The sequence below is a fragment of the Erinaceus europaeus genome, chromosome 18 (genome assembly GCF_950295315.1).
Source record: "Erinaceus europaeus chromosome 18, mEriEur2.1, whole genome shotgun sequence".
NCBI classification, from domain to species: domain Eukaryota; kingdom Metazoa; phylum Chordata; class Mammalia; order Eulipotyphla; family Erinaceidae; genus Erinaceus; species Erinaceus europaeus.
The window spans coordinates 75,288,360-75,300,603 of NC_080179.1; the positions used below are offsets into that span (position 1 = coordinate 75,288,360).

General features: G+C 46.4%; 1 protein-coding gene across 5 annotated transcripts in view; it reads right to left on the reverse strand.

Annotated features, from left to right (window-relative positions):
• Nucleotides 1-222: 222 nt before the first annotated feature.
• Nucleotides 223-12,244, reverse strand: part of TCF12 (transcription factor 12) — a 296,687-nt gene continuing 284,665 nt past the window's right edge. For all 5 annotated transcript variants that reach the window (XM_060178210.1, XM_060178211.1, XM_060178214.1 and 2 more), the window contains 2 exons: nucleotides 6,547-6,697; nucleotides 223-2,448 (listed from right to left, as the gene is read on the reverse strand). In XM_060178210.1, coding sequence (XP_060034193.1) covers nucleotides 6,555-6,697 — 143 coding nt within the window. In that variant the 3' untranslated portion in view covers nucleotides 223-2,448; nucleotides 6,547-6,554. The remainder of the gene's footprint in view (nucleotides 2,449-6,546; nucleotides 6,698-12,244) is intronic.

The following is a 12,244-nucleotide window of genomic DNA, read 5'->3' on the forward strand; positions in this document are numbered from 1 at the left end:
GGGAAGACAGAGAGGAGGAGAGAAAGATAGACACCTGCAGACCTGCTTCACCGCCTGGGAAGCGACTCCCCTGCAGGTGGGCAGCTGGGGGGCTCGAACCGGGATGTGTGTGTGTGTGTGTGTGTGTGTGATGGCATGGGCATTTCTAGGAGATGGGCAGAGAAAAACAGAACACACAGTCTTTGATAGAGGAGTGTAAAAAGAACTCACTAGTTGACTATGTTAAAAAAAAGATGGCACATTTATTGCTACATAAATGTTATATACATATTGTATTTTCTGTTACAGTGACAGAAAAAACTTTGAACTTGTTGCTGCTGGTTGAAAAAGTTGATCAATAATACCTTGAATTTGACACAGGATACAAATCTGCAATAAACCAACAATGGAAACTGGAGAACAAGATGAGAAGCAGTTCATCTCGGACAATCAGCTCTTACAATACTCCATAGGTGCTACACGGTATGCTAGGATTCCTACTATGGTCTTAAAATGCTATTGTAAATTTCTGATATTAATGAACAGGTTATGGTAGATAACCCTACATTTTACTACCTAATATAATAAAATAAAGTAAGAAACTTTTTACTGAAAATTTTTCGATTTCAAAAATCTAGAAAGAGTAATATTTAGAATTCAAGAAATTTTCTTACAAGATTATTGTATAAAAGACTAGCTACAGTGAAAAATAAGCCAAATGTTTTTTTCTTTCTATTTTATGAAGGAAAGCTTCTGGGCATACTGCAAAGTCTAATATAGCGAAAAAGACACCGAGCTCTGAAGAGAAAAGGCCAGGCGGCGGCCTGTGTTCATTCACACATCATGAGCGACGACTTCTGTTTAGCTGATTAACACTGAAATGAAGAACAAGGCCACGGAGAGAGGCTGATGGGACTGGAGGGTACATACAACTTAAAGTAACCAAAAAAAGTCCACTAAGTTCACGAGAGACTGTTAGGAATCGTCCTGATTGGAGGATCTCAAGTTCTGCCTCAGCTGTGTTTGTTCTTTCAAACGAGCAGGAGTCTTTCCGTGACATGGTGATTTGGGGTCTTCTGTGTGCTGACCGCCAGTGCTGACATCGGCCAGAGAGAGAGTTATTAAGCCAAGACCACTGTATTTAGCATGGTTCCCCTTCTCAGGGCCGTGGAGGTGGAAGACGGGATTTCCTGGAAGTTGCAGGTGACGGTGAATGTCTGGACACCTGACTCCTTCGGACTCAAGTCAGAGGGGCGCCCGAATGGACTGTGTTCATGGGCTGCAAGTACCTGCTTCATGCGACCCTGGGCTCATCTTCCTGGGACAGGGCGGATGGGATGCAGTGCGCCAGGTCACTCTGGGCGCTTCCCCACCTACCAGCCACGCAGGTGACACAGAGACGAAGGATTCGTCCAGGGAACGGCCTCAAGGTTCTGTGCTCAGTCCTCACGCTACCTGCCTCAGTGACCACCGCGTTTTGCGTGTTCACCGTGACTATTCTGGAAATCTTTGCACTTGAATCCACTTTGTGCTGACGTATAGCTGACACTTTACAAGGACTGCGTGCGGCACTTACTGCCTGGGAAACAAAGCAATCTCTAAAAAGGAGGCTCTTCCTTTGTAATGTACACTTCCTGCTATTATTGTAAGCTTTCCTATGAAACCTAGAAGCTTGAAAAGTCTGGCTTATTGTTAGGAATAAACAACATTTATTCGGGGGGAAGATCTAGGAGACAGAATGGCCCCTTTGAACTCTGCAGCCACGGTCACACACAGTCTCTGCTTTGTGCTCTGTGGAGGCTTCTGGACTGCGACCACAAACCATTCGGATTCAGAGACCAAATATAATAACACTCACAAAGAGAAAACAAAAATGAATGAAAAAAATAATAAATGGGAGCGAGAGTGATTATTTTCCTATTTTATGGAAAACACTATTCATATGGCAGAAGGAGAGGAGAGGGCAACAAAAGACTTTCCCTTCCCTTTAAGACACTAATAGGTGTGCCGGGAATGCTAAGGGCCGCGGCTGTCGCGGCTTCGTTCTCTGCGCGCCAACAGCCCTAGCTGAGCGCGGCCCGGCCGAGTGCTCTCAGCTTTCCGCATTACCCCTTTCCCTTTCTATGCAGCAGACCTTACAGTTCCGTAACAATAAATAAAATTTGCAGTTACAATGCATTTGTCAATTCGGTTTAGGCACAAGGCAACTTCCACGGTGAGTGGAGAGATCGCGACGGTCTCTGATTGTGCGGGAGCGGCGCTGCGAGCCCCTGGCCGGCTGCCGTGCAGAGGGGCGCGGGAGTGGCGGCGACCAGCTGCTTCGATCGTAGGGTTACCTCTCAATTCTCCCTTCAAGTGTTTTGTTTCTTCTTCTCCCTCCTATTAGGTGTGTGTCTTCAGATAATCTGAGCTGTCCAAGTCCTTATGAGGAGAGGTCACCTTCTCTCTAGCCTACTGGTAACTCTGGAACTGCGGCGGGCATCACCGAGGGAGAGAACAGACTCAGTCAGAACACTGCAGCTTATGAACCGAACACCTCCCCAGAACACAGACAGACAGACATCCAAACACCAGGCTTGGCCCTCCTCATTTACACCCGGGCACTCTGCTGACAGACTTGTAAGAGAGCGAGCTGCTGCTGCTTTTGAAACCAGAGCCCCGCTCAGCTCTGGCTCATGGTGGTGCGGGGGCGGGGGGGGGATTGAACCTGGGACTTTGGAGCCTCAGGCAGGAGAGTCTCTTTGCAAAACCGTTATGCTTTCTACTCTGCCCAAAGAGCTTCTTTCTTTTAAGTTGTGGCTGAAATAGTTTTACTCGACACTTTGAAAGACCAGGTCATTATAGGATGTGACCTGTGGGGTCACAGAGAAGCTGTGGCGTGACAGTGACACCACTGGACGCTTGAGCTCGGAGACCTGCTCACCCCTCTCTCAGAGTTACGTTACAGCTACCCTGAGACACCGTTTTTGTATTCCTTTTCACATCAGTCCCAGTTCCTGTCCAGGGCAGGTTCTTTGTAAATATTAACAAACTTCCTAAGAAAATATTCTTCACGTAACATACATAGTAGTAACTGAAAAGTTCCATTTTTATTACTTTAAAAAATATTTTTTTCTTTATTATTGAATAGAGACAAGAGAAAAGCTGAGAGAAGGGGGCAGATAGAGAGGGAGACCGAGAGACACTACAGCCCTGCTTCACCGCTCATGAGGCATTCCCTTTGCAGGTGGGGACCAGGGGCTTGAACCTGGGTCTTTGTGCACTATAATGTGTGCACTGAACCAGGTGCGCCACTGCCCGCCCCCTGAAAAGTACCATTTTTAAATATTTATTTGTTTATTTTCCCTTTTGTTGTCCTTGTTTTTTACTGCTGTCGTAGTTGTTATTGATGTCATCGCTGTTGGATAGGACAGAGAGAAACGGAGAGAGGAGGGGAAGACAGAGAGGGGGAGAGACAGACAGACACCTGCAGACCTGCTTCACCGCCTGGGAAGTGAACCCCCTGCAGGTGGGGAGCCGGGGGCTCGAACCGGGATCCTTACACGCCGGTCGGTCCTTGCGCTTTGCGCCGTATGTGTTTAACTTGCTATGTTACCGCCCGACTCCCGAAAAGTACCATTTTTAAATGGAATTAATTCCGGAAAGAATCATGACTCTTGTCTCCTTATGAAAACACAAGCACGATACTGTTTGTGATATTGTGAGACTCCTAGGGATGGGTAACCAGCAGTCAAGCGACTTGGCCTTTTATTACATGGCAACAGACTCCTGGGCTGTTATATTAGTCATTCTCTGTTCACCTTTCTTAGCCATTTTGATGCTATCAATACTAGCAGTTTCTAGTTTCCTGCTGCCTAGTCTCTTGCTGGTTTTAATCTGTTAGTTCTAAAAAGAACTGAAAGGTTATCAGGTGGAGCCAGATAACCACCTTTGTGAAATTAGCAGCCTTTAGGGCATAATTTAAGATAAGAGACACCTGCTTATAAAATCTTTTGGAACAAAGAGCATTTAGTCTGCTTCTTAGAACCCTGGGGCCTTTTATTTATTTTTTAAGCGATTCGATTCCTGGTCTCTTTTTGATGGGGGTGAAAATGCTCCAAGTTTAATTTTATGCCACATCATAGAGAGAAAGAGAGAAGTATGAGATGTAGGAGCAATGAAAGGACAGGATGTAAACAGACGGGGAAAATAGATATGAGGTAGGGAGAGAGAGCTGAAAGGGAACCGACTAAAAGGAGACTGAAGAGGAGAACAGAGGTACAAAAGCAAACAAAAACACCTAGAGAGAAAGAGCAGAAGGCAGAAGGCAGAAGGCAGACTATAAAGTGACAGATGAGTGTGAAATGTTCTCCTCAACGCTGAGAAGTAAACACTTCTCACCACTTTTGAAAGTGGTCAGAAAATTACAATCACCTTTACATTGAGAAACAGTGATAGTTTTATTTTAAAACTCCAAGATTTATTTTTGAATAAAATCATCTATTTTTTCACCAGAGTCTTTATTTTCAACAGCCTTAAAACAATGATTTGGATTGCCTGAAGTCTTTGACACGCATCATCTTTAGATTACTAGGTGTCTTCTTGTGGGAGAAAGTGGTTGGGAGTTTCAAATACAACTAACATACTAAGTATCAATCATTCTTCTTGTCCCCAAAGAAAATCTTTAGCTTTGTCTAGGAATAAAGTCATACAGAGGTGGCCGAATTCAAATTCTTCAGAAAAAGGTGAATTATTCATTGGTGTTTGTCGTTTACAAAATATTCTAACAGATTCCAGACTGCCCACTTAAAATGGGATGGCAGCAAAGCTGATCAAATGAGATCCCCCTGCCTACTCCCCACTTCCCATATGTTTACTTATGTAGGCTGATGAGGAAACAGATCATAAAGATGAGATTACAGGGGCGTGCGGAGTACACAGGTTACAGTCTGTGAGCATCTGGTTCAAGCCCCTGATCCCCACTTGCAGGGTGAGAAGCTGAACAAGTGTGAAGCAGTGCTGTAAGTCAGCTTCTCTCCCCCACTCCAATTTCTGTTTCTATCCAAAAAGAAAAAAAAAAAAGAAATATAAAAATATACTAAAATTATTATCTGTAAAAAAAAAAAAAAAAAGGTTTATCACACTGCCAGCTAAAACGTTACTGCCCAAAACATTTAACTACCATTTATATTAATTCCTGCCACATGAATACCACTGGGTCACTGGAAAAGTCATGACATGCTTTAAAAAATTTTTTTTTTAAATATTTATTTATTTTTCCTTTTGTTGCCCTTGTTGTTTTATTATTGTTGTAGTTGATGTCTTTGTTGCCACATAGGATAGAGAGAAATGGAGAGAGAAGGGGAAGACAGAGAGGGGGAGAGAAAGACAGACACCTGCAGACCTGCTTCACCGCCTGGGAAGCGACTCCCCTGCAGGTGGGGAGCCGGGGGCTGGAACCGGGATTCTTATGCCGGTCCTTGTGCTTATTGCCACCTGCGCTTAACCCGCTGCACTACAGCCCGACTCTCTTTTTTTTTATAATGCAAAAATGTTTCGTGACTTTTCTGAAAACCCAGAGACTTGACAACTTAGATCATAAATAACCTTAAAGTTTGAAGCTAAGGGAAAGATTATTCAGATTACTATTAATTGGGCGACAGTCAACCTACCACTTTTATCATTGTCTAAAAATGATAAGGAAGTGTTTAATTCATGAAGAGGAAGACAAAAGGAAATTTCAACAGATGACACTCCTGGGAGGAAGGCATTTAGTTCTAGCATCTCTAACTATTTAAAATAAACATAAAGGTATTCACAGAATCTGGAAGGCAAGACTGAAGTGCTCTTGCATTACTGATCTGAACAGCAGCAAGCAACAATGTGTGTGTAAAGGTAAACGTGTGTGTGAGCAACAACGTGTAAGTAAAGGTAACCGTGTGTGTGAAAGGCGCCGCTGACAGCCAACATAAACGTGGCCGACACTGCAAGTCTTGCTGAGGGCGAGGAAGACTGAGTGGCAGCAAGAGGATGGATGAGTCAAGAGCGCCATTTTCATCTTGGGTTGGAATTTAGATGAAAGCGCCCATGATGATACAGGCTGCTGCCATTCCATTTATCAGAATACACAAACTCGCCCGGCACGCAGCCACACCGGCTCTGCGGCCTAACCGCGACAGAAGGGAGGCTGCTGGGCCGCAAACCACGAGCAGCATCAGCCGCAGAGCCGTCTGCCCGCCGGGCTGAGTGTTGGGGAGCAGGCAGATCTGCCCACCGGGCTGAGTGTTGGGGAGCAGGCAGATCTGCCCGCCGGTGTTCAGTGTTGGGGAGCAGGCAGATCTGCCCGCCGGGCTGAGTGTTGGGGAGCAGGCAGATCTGCCCGCCGGGCTGAGTGTTGGGGAGCAGGCAGATCTGCCCGCCGGTGTTCAGTGTTGGGGAGCAGGCAGATCTGCCCGCCGGGCTGAGTGTTGGGGAGCAGGCAGATCTGCCCGCCGGGCTGAGTGTTGGGGAGCAGGCAGATCTGCCCGCCGGTGTTCAGTGTTGGGGAGCAGGCAGCTCTGCACTCCAGGGGCGTCTGCCCGCGCTTACCTGGCTGTTCACATGTGACCCATAGGGTTGGCGGTTTCACTGAGTCCAGGATGGGCTCCCGGCAACGAGGTTGGCGGCTCTGCCGATACGGCAGAGACTTTCTCTTCTTCCCTTCTCTTAAGGCAGGCTGCTTTGGGGTTCAGATTCCTCTCTGCAACATGGGAAAAGGTTTTCTCATTATGGCTCCAGTTACAGGTCATGAACGCCTTTAAAATGTTATTTATTATTGGACAGAGACAGAAACTGAGAGGGATGGGGAAACAGAGATGGAGAGAGACAGACAGACGCCTGCAGCCCTGCTCCATCACTTGTGAAGTTTTCCCCCGGCAGGTAGGGACCAGGGGCTTGAACCTGCATCCTTGTGCATTAATGTGTGTGCTTAACCAAGCGTGCCACCTCTTAGCCCCCCCCTTCTCCCCTAAGTATGTTTATTTTCTTTATGAGTAAGCTACAGAGGCCAGAGCCCTGCTCAGCTCTGGCTTATGGTGGAGCTGGGGACTGAACCCGGGACCTTGAAGGCTCAGGGCCGAAAGTCTTTTTGTGTAGCCGTTCTAGTATCTCTCTAGCCTGTCTCATGAACTCTTAAGACTTTTTTCCCCTTGTCTTCACTTCACTGCTCTGGGCTGCCTTTTTCAGGTAGACAGACGAGAGGGAAAGACACTACAGCACCCCCCCCAAGCTTCCCGTGTCAGTGGCGCTGGGCTTGAGGCTGGGAGAACACGGCGAAGAAGGCGTCCTCCTAGGCGGGCTATCCTGTCAGCCTGATCGCTCAGATCCTAGCTTGCCATCATTTCCCTTATTTCACACAAGTTGCCTTGGTTTTCTCCTCCTCTGTGAACTACTAGTTCCTGTGCAGTTTCTTCCCCACACACAGCAGCATCACTCGGAGGCAACAGTGACGTGCTTGCATGAAACGGCAGCATTAAACTCATCAGGGACCACTTTGTGCGCTCTTCACGTCCCGCTAAGGCTCTGTCTTCCAGGGCTCAACAAGATCTCCATCAGAACCTCAAAGCTGTGTTTTTATGGTCCTGCTCGAATGTTCTGGCGAGTCGGTCAGTCCTCCTCACTGCTCTGCTGAGCTGAATGCTGGCGTCCTCCACGTGCCCACAGAGAGAGACTCTGCGTTTTGCCTAGAGTTCTACCAGCTGTGAACACTTGATCTCAGCCACTTCCTGCTCTTCTATATGGAATGGGCCAGCCCCCCCCCCCTCTCTCGGCAGCCTGTGCACATCGTGCTTTCTATTTTGATGTACAGGTAGCGAGAAATATAACAACACTGCCTCGAGCAGCCGGGGAGACGGATGGCTCAGGAAGATGGCATTCGTGTATGTGTGAGGTGGATCCTAGCACCACCTATGGTGGACTGACACTTGGGTTTCATAACATAAATGGAAAAAAAATCTACAGGAATTTGTGGCATTTCCATATGTAAGGAATGCTCTAGGAGAAAAAAAAAGTCAAGAAAGAAAGCAGTCACATTTACAACTACATCTATCAGAATTAGGTACCCTGGAATAAATTTTAATAAAGAAGTGTAAGATTAGTATACTAAAAATTATAAGCATTTTGTTAAAAGAAATAAAAGACCCAAAGATATGGAAATACAGTCTATGCTCAAAGGCTGATAGGATTAACATTAAAATGAATACCCTTCTCAAATAATCATACATATTCAGGGCAGTAGCTATATAAAAACTCCAAGGACACTCACTCCTCGAGGGAAACCGAACAAATCTTACTGAAATGTGTTTGGTACCACAAAACACCCTGAACTGCCAAAGCAATCTTGAGAAAAATGAAAACAGGAAAGTCACATTCAAACTGGTAAATAAAACAGTGAGGGCCATCACAGCACTGCTGCGCCCCACCTGTGAAGTTCCTTCAGGGTCGCACCAGAGGCCTGAAGCCGGGAGGGCACGCACCCTCCTGGCAAGCTTCTTCCTCACCTGCGGAAGCGTCAGTCCCAGGAAATCACCTGTACTGCCGCTAACGGAATTCTGGTCTCCTTTCTGCTCTCACTCTACAAATCCCACTGGTAAGAGGTTGAATCTTCTGGGTTGGTCCTCGCTATAGTTTGACTAGTTTTTCTCTCAGCTTTAGTAACTTTTTTCTTTCTTTTTTTTTTTTTTCTAATTTTATTTATTTATTATTAGATAGAGACAGAGAGAAATTGAGAGGAGGGGGGAGATAGAGGGGAGATAGAGAGGGAGAGAAACAGAGAGACACCTGCAGCCCTATTCCACCACTAGTGAAACTTCTCCTTGCAGGTGGGGACCAGGGGCTTGAACCTGAGTCCTTGCACATTGTGGTATGTGCACTTAACCAGGTGCGCCACTGCCTGGCCCCCGTAACTTTTTTCTTTTTCTTTTCTTTTTTTTTTTTTTGCCTCCAGGGTTATTGCTGGGCTCGGTGCCTGCACCATGAATCCACTGCTCCTGGAGGCCATTTTTCCCCCTTTTGTTGCCCTTGTTGTTGTAGCCTCGTTGTGGTTATTATTGTTGTTGATGCCGTTCGTTGTTAGATAGGACAGAGTGAAATGGAGAGAGGAGGGGAAGACAGAGAGGGGGAGAGAAAGACAGACACCTGCAGACCTGCTTCACTGCCTGTGAAGCGCCTCCCCTGCAGGTGGGGAGCCGGGGGCTTGAACCGGGATCCTTACGCCGGTCCCTGAGCTTTGTGCCACGTGCATTTAACCCCCTGCGCTACAGCCCGACCCTCAGCTTTAGTAACTCTTTTCTTAAATTCTTTCTGCTATCATTTTCTTTCTCCTGTAGACATGCATCTTCTTTTGCTAGAAGATATTAGTCTCAGTTTTAAAAAAAAGTTTTGCTTTTTGAGTCTCCTTTGAACTGAATTTTCATCTTTCATAAGTCTTTAATATATATATATATAATTATTATTTTTTTACCAGAGCATTGCTGAGCTCTAGCTTATGGTGGTGCAGGGGTGGGGGGGAGGTTTGAACCTGGGACTTTGGAGCTTCAGGCATGAAAGTCTCTTTGCATAACTATATGCTATCTACCTCCACCCTTTTATTATTATTATTATTTTAAAAATTTACTTATTTATTCTCTTTCATTGCTGTTTTATTGCTATAGTTATTGTTGTTGTTATTGATGTTGTTGGATAGGACAGAGAGAAATGGAGAGAGGAGGGGAAGACAGAGAGGGGGAGAGAAAGACAGACACCTGCAGACCTGCTTCACCGCTTGTGAAGTGACTCCCCTGCAGGTGGGGAGCCCAGTATTGGCACCGAGATCCTTATGCTGGTCCTTGCGCTTTGTGCCACCTGTGCTTAATCTGCTGCGCTATCGCCCGACTCCCTTTATTATTATTTTTAACAAGATACAGAGAGAGATGGAGAGAGACACCAGAGCACTGCTCAGTTCTGGCTTATGGTGGTGTTGGAGATTGAACCTGGGATTTCAGAGGCTCAGGCATGAAAGTCTTTTGCATAATCTTTATACTATCTCCCTAGCTCTGTCATTTCATATTTTCATATTTAATAAAGGGAAGAACTGGTAGGTTTCTCTTTAAGTTGATTCAGAAGTGAGACACAGTTACTGGAAAAATGCCAAATATTTAGGCTTTTTCTCGAGCGTTAATTTTTTTTTTTTCCCCTAGAGAATTGTCCAATTTTCTTAAGAATGGTCAGCACAGGGAGCTGGGCGGTAGTGCAGCGGGTTAAGTGCACATGAGGCAAAGTGCAAGGGCTGGTGTAAGGACCCCGGTCTGAGCCCCCAGATCCCCACCTGCAGGGGTTTGCTTTGCACATGCTGAAGCAGGTCTGTAGGTGTCTATGTCTATCTTCCTCTCCTCCTCTGTCTTCCCTTCCTCTCTAAATTTCTCTGTCCTCCTATCCCACAACAGCAACAACAACAACAAACAACAACAACAATGACGATGATAAACAACAAGGGCAACAAGAGGGACAAAATAGCCTCCAGGAGCAGTGGATTTGTGCGGGCCCTTGTGCTTCATGCTATGTGCGCGTAACCAGGCACACGTACAACTGCCCCTGTGCGACCTACTGCTGTCTCTCTCATCTGTTCCTGGGGACCGACACCGTTCTTACTCATCAGGGGAGACTTGGCAACGAGCACGCTAGGATGGCCAGCAGCATCGGACGGCAGCTAGATTTGTACCTTCCAGGGTCTGAGAACACGACTGGAAAAAGGAAAGGCCTCAGCTTACCTCAACTCGCCAGGCCTGGGAATCACTGTCCTAACTCATTCACCTTCACTTGCCCTGCCCCACTAGGGAGAGAGAGAGGCAGGCTGGGAGTGTGGGACCTGCCAACGCCCATGTTCAGCGGGGAAGCAATGACAGAAGCCAGACCTTCCACCTTCTGCATCCCACAATGACCCTGGGTCCATGCTCTCAGAGGAATAAAGAATAGGAAAGCTATCAGGGGAGGGGATGGGATACGGAGTTCTGGTGGCGGGAAATGTGGAATTCTACCCCCCTTAGTCTATGATCTTGTCAATATTTTCTATTTTTAATTTATAAAGAAATCAAGAAATCACTGCAAAGATTTTTTAAAAACCAAGAAACTGAAAGCCAAATAGTTCCAATGTCCGTAGATCATCACCCTAAAAGTAGATTAAGTGAGTTGACCTGTGCAGGAGTCAGGAGGAAGACTAATCTGACCCCTGCTTACGCTGAGCGCAGACTTGCAGGGCTGTGTGTGCACCCTGCTGAGGAACCGTAAGCCTTAACGGTGAAACTGAGTCACGGTAATCGAAAGGCTTACTTCGGCAACACCAGGCACCAGACGGGGCTTGGCATAAAAGGCCCACCAAGTGCTCTGGCAACATCTGAGACTTAGCAGGGAAGCCAATTTTCTTGCTTTTTTCTTCAAGACAAACTGACAGCCCCTAGGCTAGTTAAATGCCTTTGTGGTGTAACCACTTGTCTAGAAATAGCAAGTTGGGTATACCAGATAGTCTTTGAACACCATCCTAAGCTAGAAAGAAGAATCTCAAAAGTGAGCAAGTTATCAAGATGAAAGTGTAAGAGGTGCACACAGGCAAGCGCTGCGGCCACAGCAAACCTGGAAGGACTTAGCAGACAAGGCGCAGGGACTGTGGCCTGCGTGGAGGCAGAGTGGCCGGGTGGCAGTGCACCTGACAGAGGGCATGTATGTCCGTGTCCAGGGACCTGGTTTCAAGTCGCTGCTCCGTACCTGCAGGGGAAGCCTTACAAGCCGTGGAGCAGCGCAGGTAACTCTCCTTCTCTCTCTACCTCTGTCTCTTGCCATCCGTCAAAGGAGAAGGAGGACAAAATGTGATAGAGAGCTGTCAGAACATCATAATGCTCACTGTGGCATCTCTCCCTCTCTTTCTCTCATTCTGTTTGAAAAAGTTGACTTGCAGTCCCACTGAATATCAAAACTAATTAACAACAACAAATTATGACAAATTAACAAATAAAATGCCTTTCAAGAAGTCTGACACTGCTCTCAAGGTTTTTTTTTTTTCATAAAAATATAAGGTGAAGTTTCTTGCCTCTGAAGTCTGGAATCTGAAGGCCGGAGGAAGGCGAGTGGGTAGGGATGCTGAAGTTGTCCCTAAAGTTACAACTTGTGTGTTTTAAGCTTTGTTCAGTCCTGTGCCTTACACAGAGCTTTCAACAAGACCCACACTCTGACCAGGGATGCCTCGACCACTGAATGCTCTCCTGAGAAGTCTCTCTTT